This window comes from Dicentrarchus labrax, unplaced genomic scaffold (genome assembly GCF_905237075.1).
Source record: "Dicentrarchus labrax unplaced genomic scaffold, dlabrax2021, whole genome shotgun sequence".
Taxonomy (NCBI): domain Eukaryota; kingdom Metazoa; phylum Chordata; class Actinopteri; family Moronidae; genus Dicentrarchus; species Dicentrarchus labrax.
Window position 1 is genome coordinate 6,696,466 of NW_026136722.1, and position 19,768 is coordinate 6,716,233.

Consider the following 19,768-nt stretch of genomic DNA (forward strand, 5'->3'; position numbering starts at 1 on the left):
AGAGTAAAAAATATTTTATTTTGATATTATATTCTGGTCTTGCACCTTAGCTTGTTTCCACTGATCCCAAATGAAAAAAAGTTACGGAGGTCAAAATAAACCCTGTGATAACCGTCTCAAGTACGCAGCCAGTTTTAGGGGGTTTTAGTAGGACTCTTTGGCCACAATCAGCAAAGCGATGTTTGAAGATTTCTCTGTATTTAATTTAACTAATTTCCTAGTTTTAGACAGTTGTATCACATAGTTCACCACTCATTAGCATTAAAAACAGTTCTTTCTAATAATGCTACAATAACATACAAAATCGATACTGATGTACAGCAAATTTTTTGTTGGAGACATAATACCTACAGCCACCATAGGTTTTCCACTTTGGGGGAAAAAAAACCCCCAAATCCTAGTATTTTTAAAGTGCACCTACACCGTACCCTGCAGTTGTGTGTGGAGCCATTTTTAACCCACTCAATTTTAACACCAACATTGATGTGTGTCATATAATTTTAGCTTGTAGCTCAAAAACACCACTGCCAAGTATGTTAATAGAAGTCAATAAAATAGACTGAGCTGCTGTTATTGTATGTTTCATGTAATCTAATTATTGAAGACACAGAACTTAACTCTGTCAAGTCATACTGATTTTAATGTTGCCATGCCAAGAAAATTAAAATGACAGAATTGAAATGTTCTGTTTATTGTGCAGATTCTCCGCCTACTTGCTGGGGTAAACCATCAAAGGGCCAAGAGTTACAGTGCCACAAGCCACGATATCTGAAACATTAATCCAAAATGTTAATAGGAAAGCATTTTGTTGGGACATTTGTACATAAATAATAGGTTTACATTCGTCATGAAACTCTTTAGGATCTACCACATACTTTCAGGACGTCTCAGATTTGCCTTATTGTTCCATTTAGGACATCTTTTGTAACCGGTGCTCTCACAACAGCGACACACATTATCACTCCCATCCACATTTTTCCATCTGAGGAGAAGAAGTATACATAATTATTAATAAAATCTTCTTTGATATAGTTGGAGCAGAAATACTGTAGCTGTGATATGGCAGGACAGTTCGTGCACTGCAGATTTTCCACACTTACTTTTAAAGCACTGTTAAGAGAAATAATGACTAATTTGGGTATATATCTAAAAACAGAAATCATCTTTCAATTACATTTGTTTTGGCAAAAAAAAAAAAAGATTTACAAAACTTACTAATAATAGATAACTTAATTCTGTAAATGAATAAATATTGCTATTTAAGTAAACATAGATTTGGTTTTCAAGTCTGGTCATTTATCATCTACACTAAAGTTAAAAGGCATTGTATGCTACAAAAGAAAAAAAAAAAAAATCACCTTGAATGTATATAATTGCAGGCCTTGTTGTTGGGGCTGCTCGCCCACATTTCAGATGTAGCTTTCAACTGGCAAGTGATGAATATCTAAATAAATAAAATAAATAAGAGGAGACCATAGAGATGTCATTACACGACCTTGTAGCACTTCCAAACATTCTTGAATCATGCAGGTTATAAGGGGGCTTACAGAGTTCCTCGAATCCTGGTGAAACAGGAAAGCATTAAGCTGCAGCTGAAGCGAGTGAGCCTTCGTTCTGGGTTGGAACAGTGAGTCTGAGCCTCCCTCTTTTGCATCAGTGAGGCACCTGACAAAAATCACACGTCAAAAGGCCTGTGGTTCAGTGAGTGTTGTCTTGATAATGATATTGAGCTACTCTTACCCATAGTTTTCAATGAAGTAGTATCTGGGGACTGATGTTCTGTCAGGTGACAGAGTGGCAACGCAGCTGTCGATGAAGAGTCGTCTTTGCCCTGAACCAGGACCGGTGTAGGAGGCCTCGAGGTGCAGGAGGTCTCCGAGGTAGAAAGCACTGGAGGGCGCCTCGCTCGTCCAGTCATCTACACGTAGACACAAACATCACCACTTGCACACCATTGACAGTATAGGTGCACACTTATCAAGGACACATACCGGTCATCAGCTGCAGTGAGAAAGTAGAGCTCCCTGTTGAATGCTTTGCAGAAGCAGAGAGCGTCAGGGGCGGCTGCTGAGCATTGCTGCTCACAAAGTGTGTCCTGTCCCAGGAAGTAAACACGTCAGCCATTATGGAGGAGTCTAAAACAGCAAAGAAATGTCACAACAAAATGAGTAAAATCTCACCTTTTATAGTGACAGGAAACAGGAACCACAGCATGGGTCGTCCTTATAATGCCATGGTAGCTGGCAGCTGGTGAGACTATCAGCTTGTTTGAGTAGATCACAGAATCCTCAGATATCTAGAGATTAATATAAAAACATTCATATCTGAGCGAGTCAAAACACCCAGAGATAAACCCATAAAGCATCAACAACTTACTGTTAATTTGGAGCCACAGTCTTGCAGTCCAGCTTCAATGACATATTCAGTGTCACCAGCAGCCACAGCTCTGCACTGACTGCTCTGTGAATGCTCAGCTTCTCCCAAAAAAAGCTCTCCAGGAGACACAAGACGTCCGTTTTTATACAGGTCAGGCTTTACCACAATGATCATGGACGTTTCTGTGCACTGTACATGCACAGTGGATCCGTCATTGAGCTGTGGCCCCCTGATGTTTTTTCCATCAGTTCTTAATGGTGCAGATTTATATTCCCTTCCTTCGGCATCAATCATGGGTCCATCTTTTAGAGTCCGAATAGCATCTGCAACACCAAAAGCAAATGAAACCAGCAGTGCCAGAGAGGCTGAGTGACCTACGATCATTGTGCTCTTCTCTCATAACAACAGGAAACACAACTCCTGCTCAGCCCAATCTGTAAGATTAAGGATGATTCAAGAAATCCAAATAAGAGGCAGAGGATGCAAACACTGGAGATAATCCTCCCAGTATCTCAAACACATCCCAGTTCAGACCAATTAAATCACATGGAGAGCACAGCTGCAAGCAGTTACCCATTAACTGATCAGTAAAAGCTGCACTCTCACTGAGATACATGCATATGATTGGCCCACAGTCAACATTACATGGATCCATATCAAGCATTTACACTGATGCTCCTTCCTTATGTATCAATATTGAAAAAAAGAAACCCTCACTCAATACTATTACTAAACAACGTTCAAGTGTGATGGAAAAAGTACGACCTGAAGCTGTTGTTACATTTGCTAAACAAAACTGAAGAAAAGCAGTACAGTACAATAACAGAAGATGGTACAACAACATTTTTAAAAGGCCCTTTTGCAGCTTAAACACTCGCTTACGGCCATACCACCCTGAACACGCCCGATCTCGTCCGATCTCGGAAGCTAAGCAGGGTCGGGCCTGGTTAGTACTTGGATGGGAGACCGCCTGGGAATACCAGGTGCTGTAAGCTTTTACACTTCTCTTTACAAACAGCAGAGGATGCTGCTGCTGCTGCTTCACTCATTCACATAGTTTCATTTTCAACACAGTGTTGTTGTAAAATATGTAACCTTTAAGTTTAGGTGGAAGTTATTTGATTCTACTATTGTTGTTGTTATTATTGTTGTTGTCATCAGTTGTCCACTGCAGGATAATGTCTGATCTTCATGTTTGAGGACATGGTGAATGTGTGTCCTGTAATCCCTGCTGATGAATTGATTTAGTGGAACCTGATTGTCGCTGTCGGTATGCTGGCTGCCGTAAAACAACGTTAACGTTCAAGTTGTCACATTTACTGAACAAAACTAGAGATGGGATTTACGGCTCTTTGAAAGGAGCCGTTCCTTTCTGTATGTGAAGAAGTCTCAATATAAACCAGCTGATCCTCTGGCAGGTGAAGTTATTTATAATAAATACTGTCTTATTTAGATGGTGCTGTTATTATCTTTCAGTGGACAAGTGATAACAAACAACAACAACAATAGCAGAATTAAATAACTTCCATCTAAACTTAAAGGTTACATATTTTACAACAACATTGTGTTGAAAATGAAACTATGTGAATGAGTGAAGCAGCAGCAGCAGCAGCAGCAGCATCCTCTGCTGTTTGTAAAGAGAAGTGTAAAAGCTTACAGCACCTGGTATTCCCAGGCGGTCTCCCATCCAAGTACTAACCAGGCCCGACCCTGCTTAGCTTCCGAGATCGGACGAGATCGGGCGTGTTCAGGGTGGTATGGCCGTAAGCGAGTGTTTAAGCTGCAAAAGGACCTTTTAAACATGTTGTGGTACCATCTTCTGTTATTGTACTGTACTGCTTCTCTTCAGATTTGGCTCTTTAACATGAACGATGGGACTTTTTTTTTATCTCTGTGTTTGTGGAAGATTTTGCACTAAGATCTATGAGCTCTTTAAGATATGAAGGAGCCGGACCATGAAGAGCTTTGTAGGTGAGGAGGATTTTCAATTCTATTCTGAATTTTACAGGGAGCCAGTGCAGAGAAGCTAATACAGGAGAGATGTGATCTCTTTTCCTAGTTCCTGTCAGTACTCGTGCTGCAGCGTTCTGAATTAATTGGAGCGTCTTAATGGACTTATTGGGGCAACCTGATAATAAGGAGTTGCAGTAATCCAGCCTAGAAGTGACTTATGTGTCACTATCTACACTATCATCAGCAGTTGAAGCAGCCATAAATACATAAAAGACTTCAAATGTATCGGACACACTGCGTCCCAAAACATGCCTAAAAAAACGAACATGTCCATCATTTAGTTGGAATATTTACTTTGCTCAGTGGAAAACCTTTAGCGTTTGACTTTTGCACCCGACATGGCCACAACCCTGTCTGGTCCTGACACTGATTTTCTGGTCTAGATTTGAAGATTTAGTTGAGTTTAATCTGTATGAGGGTTAGAGTCTGACCAATATGATCCCTCAGGTCATACATATACACATAATTATCAATAACCAACTAAATGACTATCTACAGCAGCCTACACTGAGTGTCTCTAAAACCTTTCCTGTAATAATTATTAGTCATTCTGACACATTTTCCATATGTAGGACTGTAAACACTCAGACTCTCTCAAGGTGCTTCCTGTCTGATTTGTATTTAACTTTTTATCCCAACACTGTGTCTTGTAATACCTCTAAACCTGAAATGTTGTGGGTTTCTTTTCGCCATGTACCAACACTGTCTTCAAAACAAAATGAACAAAAACTTTCATATAACAAAATGAAACTATGTGAATGAGTGAAGCAGCAGCAGCAGCAGCAGCAGCAGCATCCTCTGCTGTTTGTAAAGAGAAGTGTAAAAGCTTACAGCACCTGGTATTCCCAGGCGGTCTCCCATCCAAGTACTAAGCAGGCCCGACCCTGCTTAGCTTCCGAGATCGGACGAGATCGGGCGTGTTCAGGGTGGTATGGCCGTAAGCCAGTGGTGAAGCTGCAAAAGGACCTTTTAAACATGTTGTTGTAGCATCTTCTGTTATTGTACTGTACTGCTTCTCTTCTCTTGTTCAGCAGATGTGTATTCATATTTTTACTGCAGATGATAAATGTCCACACCTGAAAACCAAATATATGTTTACTTAAATATAGTCATAATATTTATTACAGAATTAAGGGATATTAACTATTCTTTTATTTATTATTAGTACGTTTTCTAAATGTTTGAAGGTTTCTTCTTTTGACAAAATTAGCTAAATTTAAGGAGGAGATTCCATCAGTACTTTATTCAATGCCATGTCTGAATATAACAGAGTCCTATAATAACTTTAGTCCCTCCCAAATTGATCCTCTCATTAATAGTGCTGCAGGCTCACTATGAACAACACTAGATTCTATCGCCCCTATAAAAAGGAAAATATTAAAACATAGGAGGCTAGCACCGTGGTACAACCACCAAACCCGTCAATTAAAGCAAAAAGCGCAGAAATCTGAAAGGAAATGACGCTCTTCCAAATGATTAGAATATGTGAATTTGGCAAAATAGTCTTAAAACCTAAAGAAAGGCCCTCCGTAATGCCAGAGGAGCCTATTATTCAGCACTAATGGAAGAAAATAAGAACAACCCCAGGTTCCTCTTCAGCACTGTAGCCAGGCTGACAGAGAGTCACAGCTCTATTGAGCCACGTATCCCCATAACCCTCAGTAGTAACGACTTTATGAGCTTCTTTTCTGATCAAATTATTACTATTTCAGACAAAATGAATCACCAAATGCCAAAAAGAGAAGATGGTACAACAACATGTTTAAAAGGTCCTTTTGCAGGTTGAAGACTCGCTTACGGCCATACCACCCTGAACACGCCCGATCTCGTCCGATCTCGGAAGCTAAGCACGGTCGGGCCTGGTTAGTACTTGGATGGGAGACCGCCTGGGAATACCAGGTGCTGTAAGCTTTTACACGTCTCTTTATAGATAGCAGAATTATCAAAAGACAGAACATTTGATTCATGTCATTTCAATTTTGAGGCTGTACTTAATCATTTCATTAATAGACTCAATTGGCTTCTGTCAGACAGGATCCCCCCAAGGCTGCGTTCTTTCTCCTCTGCTCTTCTCCCTGTACACAAACAGCTGCACCTCCAGTCACCAGTCCGTCAGGCTTCTGAAGTTGGAGGATGACACCTCCCTCATTGGGCTCATCTCTGGACACAAACTCTTTGAAACTCTTCCCTCTGGTAGGAGGCTGCGGTCCATCAGGACCAAAACCTCACGCCACAAGAACAGTTTCTTTCCGTCTGCAGCTGGCCTCATGAACAAGGCCCAGATCCCCCCACTGACACTGACTCTTAAACCCACCCTGTATATATGCATTACCTTAATGCACTCCTGTTGGTTTTTCTATCCTGCACATTGTAAATATCTTTCCTGTACAGTTTAGACCTTTCTATCTTTATCTTTATTCATTTATATTTTTAAAAGTACTTTATTTTTTCTGCGATTTTTATGCACCAACGCAACAAGACAAATTCCTTGTACGTGTAAAAACGTACTTGGCAATTAACCCGATTCTGATTCTGTATAATGGGTGATATTCATGCCTTTTCAGGATTTATTTTCCTCTACTGTAATATATGCACGTTAACCAAGCGGAAACTCTCAAACAACAACAACAACAACAACAACAACAACAACAAGAATAACAATAGTAGAATCAAGAAACTTCCATCTAAACTTAAAGGTTACATATTTTACAACAACATTGTGTTGAAAATGAAACTATGTGAATGAGTGAAGCAGCAGCAGCAGCAGCAGCAGCAGCATCCTCTGCTGTTTGTAAAGAGAAGTGTAAAAGCTTACAGCACCTGGTATTCCCAGGCGGTCTCCCATCCAAGTACTAACCAGGCCCGACCCTGCTTAGCTTCCGAGATCGGACGAGATCGGGCGTGTTCAGGGTGGTATGGCCGTAAGCGAGTGTTTAAGCTGCAAAAGGACCTTTTAAACATGTTGTGGTACCATCTTCTGGTATTGTACTGTACTGCTTCTCTTCAGATTTGGCTCTTTAACATGAACGATGGGACTTTTTTTTTTATCTCTGTGTTTGTGGAAGATTTTGCACTAAGATCTATGAGCTCTTTAAGATATGAAGGAGCCGGACCATGAAGAGCTTTGTAGGTGAGGAGGATTTTCAATTCTATTCTGAATTTTACAGGGAGCCAGTGCAGAGAAGCTAATACAGGAGAGATGTGATCTCTTTTCCTAGTTCCTGTCAGTACTCGTGCTGCAGCGTTCTGAATTAATTGGAGCGTCTTAATGGACTTATTGGGGCAACCTGATAATAAGGAGTTGCAGTAATCCAGCCTAGAAGTGACTTATGTGTCACTATCTACACTATCATCAGCAGTTGAAGCAGCCATAAATACATAAAAGACTTCAAATGTATCAGACACACTGCGTCCCAAAACATGCCTAAAAAAATGAACATGTCCATTATTTAGTTGGAATATTTACTTTGCTCAGTGGAAAACCTTTAGCGTTTGACTTTTGCACCCGACATGGCCACAACCCTGTCTGGTCCTGACACTGATTTTCTGGTCTAGATTTGAAGATTTAGTTGAGTTTAATCTGTATGAGGGTTAGAGTCTGACCAATATGATCCCTCAGGTCATACATATACACATAATTATCAATAACCAACTAAATGACTATCTACAGCAGCCTACACTGAGTGTCTCTAAAACCTTTCCTGTAATAATTATTAGTAATTCTGACACATTTTCCATATGTAGGACTGTAAACACTCAGACTCTCTCAAGGTGCTTCCTGTCTGATTTGTATTTAACTTTTTATCCCAACACTGTGTCTTGTAATACCTCTAAACCTGAAATGTTGTGGGTTTCTTTTCGCCATGTACCAACACTGTCTTCAAAACAAAATGAACAAAAACTTTCATATAACAAAATGAAACTATGTGAATGAGTGAAGCAGCAGCAGCAGCAGCAGCAGCAGCATCCTCTGCTGTTTGTAAAGAGAAGTGTAAAGCTTACAGCACCTGGTATTCCCAGGCGGTCTCCCATCCAAGTACTAAGCAGGCCCGACCCTGCTTAGCTTCCCGAGATCGGACGAGATCGGGCGTGTTCAGGGTGGTATGGCCGTAAGCCAGTGGTGAAGCTGCAAAAGGACCTTTTAAACATGTTGTTGTAGCATCTTCTGTTATTGTACTGTACTGCTTCTCTTCTCTTGTTCAGCAGATGTGTATTCATATTTTTACTGCAGATGATAAATGTCCACACCTGAAAACCAAATATATGTTTACTTAAATATAGTCATAATATTTATTACAGAATTAAGGGATATTAACTATTCTTTTATTTATTATTAGTACGTTTTCTAAATGTTTGAAGGTTTCTTCTTTTGACAAAATTAGCTAAATTTAAGGAGGAGATTCCATCAGTACTTTATTCAATGCCATGTCTGAATATAACAGAGTCCTATAATAACTTTAGTCCCTCCCAAATTGATCCTCTCATTAATAGTGCTGCAGGCTCACTATGAACAACACTAGATTCTATCGCCCCTATAAAAAGGAAAATATTAAAACATAGGAGGCTAGCACCGTGGTACAACCACCAAACCCGTCAATTAAAGCAAAAAGCGCAGAAATCTGAAAGGAAATGACGCTCTTCCAAATGATTAGAATATGTGAATTTGGCAAAATAGTCTTAAAACCTAAAGAAAGGCCCTCCGTAATGCCAGAGGAGCCTATTATTCAGCACTAATGGAAGAAAATAAGAACAACCCCAGGTTCCTCTTCAGCACTGTAGCCAGGCTGACAGAGAGTCACAGCTCTATTGAGCCACGTATCCCCATAACCCTCAGTAGTAACGACTTTATGAGCTTCTTTTCTGATCAAATTATTACTATTTCAGACAAAATGAATCACCAAATGCCAAAAAGAGAAGATGGTACAACAACATGTTTAAAAGGTCCTTTTGCAGGTTGAAGACTCGCTTACGGCCATACCACCCTGAACACGCCCGATCTCGTCCGATCTCGGAAGCTAAGCACGGTCGGGCCTGGTTAGTACTTGGATGGGAGACCGCCTGGGAATACCAGGTGCTGTAAGCTTTTACACGTCTCTTTATAGATAGCAGAATTATCAAAAGACAGAACATTTGATTCATGTCATTTCAATTTTGAGGCTGTACTTAATCGTTTCATTAATAGACTCAATTGGCTTCTGTCAGACAGGATCCCCCCCAAGGCTGCGTTCTTTCTCCTCTGCTCTTCTCCCTGTACACAAACAGCTGCACCTCCAGTCACCAGTCCGTCAGGCTTCTGAAGTTGGAGGATGACACCTCCCTCATTGGGCTCATCTCTGGACACAAACTCTTTGAAACTCTTCCCTCTGGTAGGAGGCTGCGGTCCATCAGGACCAAAACCTCACGCCACAAGAACAGTTTCTTTCCGTCTGCAGCTGGCCTCATGAACAAGGCCCAGATCCCCCACTGACACTGACTCTTAAACCCACCCTGTATATATGCATTACCTTAATGCACTCCTGTTGGTTTTTCTATCCTGCACATTGTAAATATCTTTCCTGTACAGTTTAGACCTTTCTATCTTTATCTTTATTCATTTATATTTTTAAAAGTACTTTATTTTTTCTGCGATTTTTATGCACCAACGCAACAAGACAAATTCCTTGTACGTGTAAAAACGTACTTGGCAATTAACCCGATTCTGATTCTGTATAATGGGTGATATTCATGCCTTTTCAGGATTTATTTTCCTCTACTGTAATATATGCACGTTAACCAAGCGGAAACTCTCAAACAACAACAACAACAACAACAACAAGAATAACAATAGTAGAATCAAGAAACTTCCATCTAAACTTAAAGGTTACATATTTTACAACAACATTGTGTTGAAAATGAAACTATGTGAATGAGTGAAGCAGCAGCAGCAGCAGCAGCAGCATCCTCTGCTGTTTGTAAAGAGAAGTGTAAAAGCTTACAGCACCTGGTATTCCCAGGCGGTCTCCCATCCAAGTACTAACCAGGCCCGACCCTGCTTAGCTTCCGAGATCGGACGAGATCGGGCGTGTTCAGGGTGGTATGGCCGTAAGCGAGTGTTTAAGCTGCAAAAGGACCTTTTAAACATGTTGTGGTACCATCTTCTGGTATTGTACTGTACTGCTTCTCTTCAGATTTGGCTCTTTAACATGAACGATGGGACTTTTTTTTTTATCTCTGTGTTTGTGGAAGATTTTGCACTAAGATCTATGAGCTCTTTAAGATATGAAGGAGCCGGACCATGAAGAGCTTTGTAGGTGAGGAGGATTTTCAATTCTATTCTGAATTTTACAGGGAGCCAGTGCAGAGAAGCTAATACAGGAGAGATGTGATCTCTTTTCCTAGTTCCTGTCAGTACTCGTGCTGCAGCGTTCTGAATTAATTGGAGCGTCTTAATGGACTTATTGGGGCAACCTGATAATAAGGAGTTGCAGTAATCCAGCCTAGAAGTGACTTATGTGTCACTATCTACACTATCATCAGCAGTTGAAGCAGCCATAAATACATAAAAGACTTCAAATGTATCAGACACACTGCGTCCCAAAACATGCCTAAAAAAACGAACATGTCCATTATTTAGTTGGAATATTTACTTTGCTCAGTGGAAAACCTTTAGCGTTTGACTTTTGCACCCGACATGGCCACAACCCTGTCTGGTCCTGACACTGATTTTCTGGTCTAGATTTGAAGATTTAGTTGAGTTTAATCTGTATGAGGGTTAGAGTCTGACCAATATGATCCCTCAGGTCATACATATACACATAATTATCAATAACCAACTAAATGACTATCTACAGCAGCCTACACTGAGTGTCTCTAAAACCTTTCCTGTAATAATTATTAGTCATTCTGACACATTTTCCATATGTAGGACTGTAAACACTCAGAGTCTCTCAAGGTGCTTCCTGTCTGATTTGTAATTAACTTTTTATCCCAACACTGTGTCTTGTAATACCTCTAAACCTGAAATGTTGTGGGTTTCTTTTCGCCATGTACCAACACTGTCTTCAAAACAAAATGAACAAAAACTTTCATATAACAAAATGAAACTATGTGAATGAGTGAAGCAGCAGCAGCAGCAGCAGCAGCATCCTCTGCTGTTTGTAAAGAGAAGTGTAAAAGCTTACAGCACCTGGTATTCCCAGGCGGTCTCCCATCCAAGTACTAACCAGGCCCGACCCTGCTTAGCTTCCGAGATCGGACGAGATCGGGCGTGTTCAGGGTGGTATGGCCGTAAGCCAGTGGAGAAGCTGCAAAAGGACCTTTTAAACATGTTGTTGTAGCATCTTCTGTTATTGTACTGTACTGCTTCTCTTCTCTTGTTCAGCAGATGTGTATTCATATTTTTACTGCAGATGATAAATGTCCACACCTGAAAACCAAATATATGTTTACTTAAATATAGTCATAATATTTATTACAGAATTAAGGGATATTAACTATTCTTTTATTTATTATTAGTACGTTTTCTAAATGTTTGAAGGTTTCTTCTTTTGACAAAATTAGCTAAATTTAAGGAGGAGATTCCATCAGTACTTTATTCAATGCCATGTCTGAATATAACAGAGTCCTATAATAACTTTAGTCCCTCCCAAATTGATCCTCTCATTAATAGTGCTGCAGGCTCACTATGAACAACACTAGATTCTATCGCCCCTATAAAAAGGAAAATATTAAAACATAGGAGGCTAGCACCGTGGTACAACCACCAAACCCGTCAATTAAAGCAAAAAGCGCAGAAATCTGAAAGGAAATGACGCTCTTCCAAATGATTAGAATATGTGAATTTGGCAAAATAGTCTTAAAACCTAAAGAAAGGCCCTCCTCAATGCCAGAGGAGCCTATTATTCAGCACTAATGGAAGAAAATAAGAACAACCCCAGGTTCCTCTTCAGCACTGTAGCCAGGCTGACAGAGAGTCACAGCTCTATTGAGCCACGTATCCCCATAACCCTCAGTAGTAACGACTTTATGAGCTTCTTTTCTGATCAAATTATTACTATTTCAGACAAAATGAATCACCAAATGCCAAAAACAGAAGATGGTACAACAACATGTTTAAAAGGTCCTTTTGCAGGTTGAAGACTCGCTTACGGCCATACCACCCTGAACACGCCCGATCTCGTCCGATCTCGGAAGCTAAGCAGGGTCGGGCCTGGTTAGTACTTGGATGGGAGACCGCCTGGGAATACCAGGTGCTGTAAGCTTTTACACGTCTCTTTATAGATAGCAGAATTATCAAAAGACAGAACATTTGATTCATGTCATTTCAATTTTGAGGCTGTACTTAATCGTTTCATTAATAGACTCAATTGGCTTCTGTCAGACAGGATCCCCCCAAGGCTGCGTTCTTTCTCCTCTGCTCTTCTCCCTGTACACAAACAGCTGCACCTCCAGTCACCAGTCCGTCAGGCTTCTGAAGTTGGAGGATGACACCTCCCTCATTGGGCTCATCTCTGGACACAAACTCTTTGAAACTCTTCCCTCTGGTAGGAGGCTGCGGTCCATCAGGACCAAAACCTCACGCCACAAGAACAGTTTCTTTCCGTCTGCAGCTGGCCTCATGAACAAGGCCCAGATCCCCCACTGACACTGACTCTTAAACCCACCCTGTATATATGCATTACCTTAATGCACTCCTGTTGGTTTTTCTATCCTGCACATTGTAAATATCTTTCCTGTACAGTTTAGACCTTTCTATCTTTATCTTTATTCATTTATATTTTTAAAAGTACTTTATTTTTTCTGCGATTTTTATGCACCAACGCAACAAGACAAATTCCTTGTACGTGTAAAAACGTACTTGGCAATTAACCCGATTCTGATTCTGTATAATGGGTGATATTCATGCCTTTTCAGGATTTATTTTCCTCTACTGTAATATATGCACGTTAACCAAGCGGAAACTCTCATCAACAACAACAACAACAACAACAATAATAACAATAGTAGAATCAAAGAAACTTCCATCTAAACTTAAAGCTTACATATTTTACAACAACATTGTGTTGAAAATGAAACTATCTGAACGACGTTCTGCTGTAGCAGCAGCAGCAGCAGCAGCCTCTGCTGTTTGCTAAGAGAAATGAAAAGGCTTACAGCACCTGGTATTCCCAGGCGGTCTCCCATCCAAGTACTAACCAGGCCCGACCCTGCTTAGCTTCCGAGATCGGACGAGATCGGGCGCGTTTTTTTTTTTTTTATCTTTTATTATCAAAAATACAAATACACTTTAAACATTTACTCTTATATACAAATATACACAAATAAAACACTTAGACCTAAAGTGAACTCAAAATAAACTCCATAAAGAGATAAAATAAACAAAGAAACCAATCAAAACCAAAATAAAATAAACAGAAGAGCTGAAAAAATTAAACAAATAATATAAACAAATTAATTAGATTTAAGAACCTAAATCACATAAATCAAAAAAACAAAATGTAAATAAATAAATTTAATCAACCAAATTAATTCAAATCAAAAACAATAAAATCTTTTAATTATAAGAAACAAATAGAACAACATAAAACAAACTAAATAACAATGAGCAAGATATTACAAAGTGATACAATTTTTCCAAATATTGAACTTTTTTTTTTTTTTTTTTTTTTAAAAAGCAAATTCCAATAGGCTCTCCTCACCTTCCCCATGCTCTTTAAACAATGAATGTCTTGAGTATAATGCACTCTTTGTCCATACGTCCGTCCTTCCATGCAACAGCCTTAGATGCGCTTTAAGAGAGTTTGTAAATATTATTTGGCTGTTGCGGATTTTCTGTTCATGTAGTGCAAAGTTTCTCACAGTCCATACTGCTTTCCTTGCGAAAGCAAGGACCATGTTTATGAAGTTCTTGTTATAGGTGTTATTGTTTTGATTTAGTCCAAACAATCTAGCCCACCGCCATTGCTCTTCAGTACTTGTACTCAAGTTACAGTGTAACTCTAGAAGCTGTCGAACTTTTTCCCACAGTCCGGTGTGTGCGCTGCAATAGAGAAAGAGGTGTTCAAGATCCTCCTCCCCCTCTCCACATACCGAGCATGTCCTGCTATACACATTTTTTGCGATTTGATGCAGGACGATGCCTGTGAAGATCCTCCTGTGCCTAATATTAAAGTCTAAATGAAATGAACTTGTGGTTGTGAATGGGATATCTATGTTTTTCCAGATGGTGTTGATTGATCGAGTGGGAAAAAATTTCTCCCAATGTTTGACAGAAGCTGGTGTTTGTGAAATTTTTGCTAACAGGATATTATACCAGTCTCTGGTTTTGACGGATATTACATTTACAGGTGGGTTTTTAAGGCACAGGAGGAACCCCAAGGCATCGCCCCGCATCTCATCGCTATTGCTCCTGAGTAGGCTCAGCCACTCAGGCAGCAAACTTTCTTGAAGCTTGTAGCCCAGTTTGGCCACTTGCTTCCTTCTGAACAAAATCTTCTTTTTTTTCATTTCTATGCATACTTTGACAATATCAAAATCTCCAGTGCTTCCAACTACCTGTCCCACCTTAGTGAGACCGGCAGCCGTCAGACATTTGCTCAACAAACATCTTCCCCCCCCTAAAAGAGTCGGGTTTGAGAGGAAAGGTAGCTGCAACACATGCTCTTTTCTGCTGCACTCTGGCCTGAGGTGGGGCAGAATCTTGCCCCATGCCTCTAGTACCTCCTGGTAGAACCCCGGCAGACCACCATAGTCCTTTCTGGGAGAGGAGACACAGAGGTTGTACACAGTCCCCTCACCGTACTCAGACAGGTGGCCTGCCAGCGAGTCCATCCATGGGGACTGCCGGGTCGAATCCAAAAACCTGCTAATTAATTTTAGCCTCAGTGCATCTCTTTTGGCACTTATATCAATCAAGCCTAAGCCCCCCTCCCTTTTCTTAGCAATTAACACTCTGTGAGCTATCGAATTTCCTTTATTCCTCCACAGAAAGGAGGAAATAGCGCTATTTAGCGAATTTAGTGCCCAAATCGGCAACTCACAGTTTCCCAAAACGTGGTTAATTTTGGACAGTATTAGAGCATTAGAAACTACTACCTTTCCTCTCAAATTCAGCCCTCTCGTTTTCCACAGATTAATCTTGTTTTTCACCTTTTGTACCGTTTCCTCCCATGTCCTATCCCTTGCTTTTTCTCTATTCTTTCCAATATATATACCAAGAATTTTTTTTTCGCTTTTAATCTCCCTAAAACCCCACTTATTTGTGACCGTGCTCTGCTTTCCGCAGAACATGATTTCAGATTTGCTTTTATTCACTTTTGCCCCTGCCCCCTCTTCGTAAATCTTGAGACACTCTAGGGCACAGTCGACGCTGTTGCTATCAGCTACCACAAAGTTTAAGTCATCCGCATACTGCACCATTTTTATTTCTTGGCCAGTTAATGTGTGGATACCTTTAACCCCAGCGTTTTTTTTTAATTGGATTGCCAGAGGTTCCACCACAATGCTGTACAGTAAAGAAGACATTGGACACCCCTGCCTCACTGACCTCTCCAGTGGAAACTCCCCTGTAAGTGACCCGTTACATTTTACCCTACTCGTGCCCTTTACATACAATAACTTAATCCACCCAATGATATTTTCCCCAAAACCAAACTTACGCAATGTGTCCCACAAAAAACCATGATCCACCCTGTCAAACGCCTTCTCCATGTCTATGCCCACTAATATACCACCTTGTGAATTCATTACTTCTACCATATCTCTAACTGTCCCTATTGTATCTGCGATGTCTCTGCCCGGTATACTGTATGCTTGTGAACTACTAATTATTGATCCCACCACCTCCTTGAGTCTGTTTGCAATTATTTTGGAAAGTACTTTGTAATCTGTATTAAGTAAGCTTATTGGTCTATAGTTTCCTATCCTGTCCCTTTCTCCTTTGTTTTTGTAGATTAGTGTAATTAGACCCTGTGAGAAAAAATCTGGCGTATCTTGATTAGCTTGCATTTTATTAAATAATTTGTGCAGCAAGGGTGCCATCAGATGTTTGAAATAAATGTAGAACTCAGCCGAAATGCCATCACTCCCTGGGCTCTTGTTTTTATTGAGACCCTCTATAGCCCATACTACTTCCTCACTAGTGATCAGTTCTTCACATACATGCTTGTCTTCTGGAGAAATTTGTTTATCAATATTCTCCAGCAACAGCGCCGACTGTGCCCTATTACATTCTTGTTTTTGAAAAAGATCTTTATAAAAATCCTGTACTGTGTCCAAGATTTCCCCATGTTCTGTTATTTTAACCCCATCCTTATTTGTGAGAAAATCAATAGTTGTCCTATTCTGTTTCTTTTTTTCTAGCCCCAAAAAGAAGGCCGTGCATTTTTCACCCTCCACTATATTTTTGACTCTACACCTTACGGCTGCGCCTTTACATCTTTTGATTTCTATTTCCTTTAGTTTAGCTTTATATAAATTGTATTTTTCACTTTTCCTATCTGGATCATCTTCCATCATTCTTACCTCCATAGATAGAAGGTTTGTTAGAGATCGCTCCTCTACCTGTTCTGACCATTTTTTTTGTTTACTATAGTTTACACATACCTTCTTAATCCTTTTCTTTACATCATTCCAACTCTTTATAAAGTTATCGTTTACATCTAGTTCATCTGTTATATTTAATAATAATTTTCTAATTTTTTTATTGAAAACCTCATCTTCTAACAAGCTGACGTTGAAGCACCATGAGCCTCCCCCTTTCACACTATTTGTCATTCCCAATTTAATCTGGAGCGACGCGTGGTCACTCCACTGATTAAAATTATGAGATATATTTATTAATTCTCTGACTATTCCAGATGAGACTAGGCAGTAGTCTACTCTGGACTGTTTCAGAGTACCTTCTACTACCTGTCTCCTTGAAAAGCCTCTTACACCTGGGTTAAAAACCCTCCATATATCAATAAAATTATAGTCATTCATTATATCAATTAGTTTTGTTCTACTGTGGTCATTTTTATAAGTATTATTTGCAGACACATCAGTTTTAGTTAAAGCAACATTGAAATCACCCACAATAATTACATCATTACACAACCATTTTTCCAGGCTTACAAAAAACCTCCTCCTCTGGTTTTCATTGTTCGGAGCATATATATTGATAACTCTGTATTTCCTATTATTATTTAAGGAGATATCTATAATCAATATCCTACCCTCTTCATCTTTATATATTACATCTATATTGTTTACTATATTTCCTTTACACAATATTGCAACCCCACAGGATCTAGCAGTACCTAGACTGGAGAAAACAGACCCGCTCCACACCTTGGAGACAAGATCCACAGTCTTTTCACCCCACCAAGTCTCTTGCAGACATACAACATCGGCTTTGCATGAGCCCAGAACAGCGTTGATTTTAAGCTCACTGCGTAGGCCATTTACATTTAGTGAGGTAACTGAAAGCATCAGAAAAATGAAAGTGAGAGTGGATTCCGGCATTTAATGATTTTATTTCTTTTGTATTTTCTCTCTTCTTGATTTTAGCTTACTTTTCCTTGCTTCTTTTCTTTTCCTTACATTTGTAAATTCTGTGTCCATGTCTGTAGTATTGCTACCTGAATCATCATTGTCAATGCCAGGAAAAAGTCGACCCTCTGTCCCTTTCCCACCTCCGCTACTCTGGGGAGGTTCTGCTTGTACAGAGGGCTCTAGCTGGGAAGGCTGCAGCTGAGACTCTTCCACCAGCATGCTACTCTCCCAAAGGGACGGCACCTGGGATAGAGGCTCCTGCACAGTGCAGACAGCGCCCGATACGTTCGCGGGCCTTTGAGTCTGTGTCAGCTCGGGGCTTGCGGAAAGCACATCCTCTTGTTCAGAGATCGCACCTCCGCTGCCCTTTGCTGCTCTTGTGCTGATAATACAAGCACTGCCCGCTCCGCTCGGAGCCGCCACTGCTTCGGTAGGTGGCTCGCCCACCCCCGCCTGTGCAATTACTCTCCCACCACACAGAGCCCCAGCCACAGTCTTCCCTACTTCCACATGGACTGCTGCTGCAGCGGCACAGGCTACTGTCTCCGCTACAGCTCCATTCTCCCTCTCAGAGTCTCTATCGCTCTGCTCGCTGGTGTCATTGCATATACATTCTTTTATTTTTTTATAACATAATTTACACTTTTCTATTGCTTTCAAATCACACTCCCTGGCGTAATGCCCCTGAGCTCCACACTTATGACAATTAAACTCTGGACAGTCTCTTAGGATGTGGCCGGGTTGAATGCATAATTTACACACTCTGATTTGTTTGTCATGAATGACCCTGAAATATTCTGCCCCGTTATGAGTGGTGAATTTGGTGGAATATGGAAGAGACTGAACCTGCTTGTTAAATCTTACTTTGAGGAAGCGTGTCCCATCTGCAATATTGGTCCCCGGCCACATCCTGCGTCTGATGTTCGAGACGGCTGAAACTCCCCAGATCCTGAGTTTTTCCAGAACTTCCTCATCCGAGATGTAGGCTGGGAGGTTCAGGAACGAGACCACCATCTCATTATCACAGAGCTCCTTCGCCATCACTGCCACATCCCCGACTTTCAGCCCCTCCATCAGCCTCTCCTTCCCTCCAGCGCTCGCCATCGTGAGTTCAAACGTCCTCTCTCCAATCACTCTGCACGCCAGCAATCCTCCACATAGCCCGACCACCGCTTGCATCAGCTCGGCTGTTGTTACCTTGCCGGTCCCCTGCAGCTGTACACACGCCGTTAACTCCTTAGCGTATCTTTTCTCCGCCATTTTAGGAGTTTCTCTTACTTTATCTTTTTCACTTTCTTTTCCGTTCAAATTTTGAACTAGTCCGTTGTTCAGAGCCATAGTCGAGCAGTCCGCGTCAATGCCGTTTGTGTCCTTTGTCAGTCCGTAGTTCCTTTCTCCAAATCCTTCAATCCTCGCAGTTTTCGTTGCCATGATGTCCGTCCGATATATTTCTAATTTTATTTAAATAATCAATTGAGAAAAAAAAAAAACAAAAAACAAAAAACGAACTGCTTCCCCAGACAGTGAGAACACTGCTGGGGAACACAATAAACAAAAAGTGCACGAAAAACCTCACAAACAGTGTTGAATTGGAAAATAAAAACCTAGACAAACAAAAGCACACACGCTGCAGGTGCTGCCACTCTGACTCACTCACTCGTTTGCTCGCTCAATCTCTCTCTCTCTCGCTTCTGCTCAAACTCACTCTCTGCAACTACTGGTTCAGGGTGGTATGGCCGTAAGCGAGTGTTTAAGCTGCAAAAGGACCTTTTAAACATGTTGTGGTACCATCTTCTGTTATTGTACTGTACTGCTTCTCTTCAGATTTGGCTCTTTAACATGAACGATGGGACTTTTTTTTTTATCT

At 40.6% G+C, this 19,768-nt stretch overlaps 2 protein-coding genes and 10 non-coding genes across 12 annotated transcripts; 4 read left to right on the forward strand and 8 right to left on the reverse strand.

The window, feature by feature from the left end:
* Positions 1 to 62: 62 nt before the first annotated feature.
* Positions 63 to 2,865, reverse strand: LOC127356961 (zona pellucida sperm-binding protein 3-like). The gene is made up of 8 exons (XM_051389061.1): positions 2,377 to 2,865; positions 2,181 to 2,296; positions 1,992 to 2,095; positions 1,741 to 1,918; positions 1,548 to 1,665; positions 1,359 to 1,444; positions 876 to 982; positions 63 to 768 (listed from the first exon to the last, which is right to left on the reverse strand). The coding sequence occupies exons 1-8, from the start codon at positions 2,758 to 2,760 to the stop codon at positions 710 to 712; spliced, it is 1,152 nt and encodes a 383-aa protein (XP_051245021.1). The 5' UTR covers positions 2,761 to 2,865; the 3' UTR covers positions 63 to 709.
* A 387-nt stretch (positions 2,866 to 3,252) lies between these two features.
* LOC127357265 (5S ribosomal RNA) lies at positions 3,253 to 3,371 on the forward strand. The gene has a single exon (XR_007882224.1). It is a non-coding gene; the product is annotated as a 5S ribosomal RNA (ribosomal RNA).
* A 655-nt stretch (positions 3,372 to 4,026) lies between these two features.
* LOC127357266 (5S ribosomal RNA) lies at positions 4,027 to 4,145 on the reverse strand. The gene has a single exon (XR_007882225.1). It is a non-coding gene; the product is annotated as a 5S ribosomal RNA (ribosomal RNA).
* A 1,068-nt stretch (positions 4,146 to 5,213) lies between these two features.
* On the reverse strand, positions 5,214 to 5,332 carry LOC127357210 (5S ribosomal RNA). The gene has a single exon (XR_007882174.1). It is a non-coding gene; the product is annotated as a 5S ribosomal RNA (ribosomal RNA).
* An 849-nt stretch (positions 5,333 to 6,181) lies between these two features.
* Positions 6,182 to 6,300, forward strand: LOC127357208 (5S ribosomal RNA). Its single transcript, XR_007882172.1, has one exon. It is a non-coding gene; the product is annotated as a 5S ribosomal RNA (ribosomal RNA).
* An 897-nt stretch (positions 6,301 to 7,197) lies between these two features.
* LOC127357267 (5S ribosomal RNA) lies at positions 7,198 to 7,316 on the reverse strand. The gene has a single exon (XR_007882226.1). It is a non-coding gene; the product is annotated as a 5S ribosomal RNA (ribosomal RNA).
* Positions 7,317 to 8,384: 1,068 nt separating this feature from the next.
* LOC127357212 (5S ribosomal RNA) lies at positions 8,385 to 8,504 on the reverse strand. Its single transcript, XR_007882176.1, has one exon. It is a non-coding gene; the product is annotated as a 5S ribosomal RNA (ribosomal RNA).
* Positions 8,505 to 9,353: 849 nt separating this feature from the next.
* Positions 9,354 to 9,472, forward strand: LOC127357209 (5S ribosomal RNA). Its single transcript, XR_007882173.1, has one exon. It is a non-coding gene; the product is annotated as a 5S ribosomal RNA (ribosomal RNA).
* Positions 9,473 to 10,357: 885 nt separating this feature from the next.
* LOC127357268 (5S ribosomal RNA) lies at positions 10,358 to 10,476 on the reverse strand. The gene has a single exon (XR_007882227.1). It is a non-coding gene; the product is annotated as a 5S ribosomal RNA (ribosomal RNA).
* A 1,066-nt stretch (positions 10,477 to 11,542) lies between these two features.
* On the reverse strand, positions 11,543 to 11,661 carry LOC127357269 (5S ribosomal RNA). Its single transcript, XR_007882228.1, has one exon. It is a non-coding gene; the product is annotated as a 5S ribosomal RNA (ribosomal RNA).
* Positions 11,662 to 12,510: 849 nt separating this feature from the next.
* LOC127357270 (5S ribosomal RNA) lies at positions 12,511 to 12,629 on the forward strand. Its single transcript, XR_007882229.1, has one exon. It is a non-coding gene; the product is annotated as a 5S ribosomal RNA (ribosomal RNA).
* Positions 12,630 to 13,610: 981 nt separating this feature from the next.
* LOC127356965 (uncharacterized) lies at positions 13,611 to 19,644 on the reverse strand. The gene is made up of 2 exons (XM_051389067.1): positions 18,766 to 19,644; positions 13,611 to 14,407 (listed from the first exon to the last, which is right to left on the reverse strand). The coding sequence occupies exons 1-2, from the start codon at positions 19,330 to 19,332 to the stop codon at positions 14,354 to 14,356; spliced, it is 621 nt and encodes a 206-aa protein (XP_051245027.1). The 5' UTR covers positions 19,333 to 19,644; the 3' UTR covers positions 13,611 to 14,353.
* Positions 19,645 to 19,768: the final 124 nt, after the last annotated feature.

Bases quoted from the DNA above. Each gene is read 5' to 3' on its own strand.
- LOC127356961 (XM_051389061.1), bottom strand. From the start codon at position 2,760: ATGATCGTAGGTCACTCAGCCTCTCTGGCACTGCTGGTTTCATTTGCT. The intron at 2,096-2,180 runs GTGAGATTTTAC...TTCCTGGGACAG, and splicing joins GTTTCCTGTCACTATAAAAG to GACACACTTTGTGAGCAGCA. The intron at 769-875 runs GTATGTGGTAGA...TTAATGTTTCAG, and splicing joins AAATCTGAGACGTCCTGAAA to ATATCGTGGCTTGTGGCACT.
- LOC127356965 (XM_051389067.1), bottom strand. From the start codon at position 19,332: ATGGCAACGAAAACTGCGAGGATTGAAGGATTTGGAGAAAGGAACTAC. The intron at 14,408-18,765 runs GTAAGATTTAAC...TCTCTATTGCAG, and splicing joins ATGGGACACGCTTCCTCAAA to CGCACACACCGGACTGTGGG.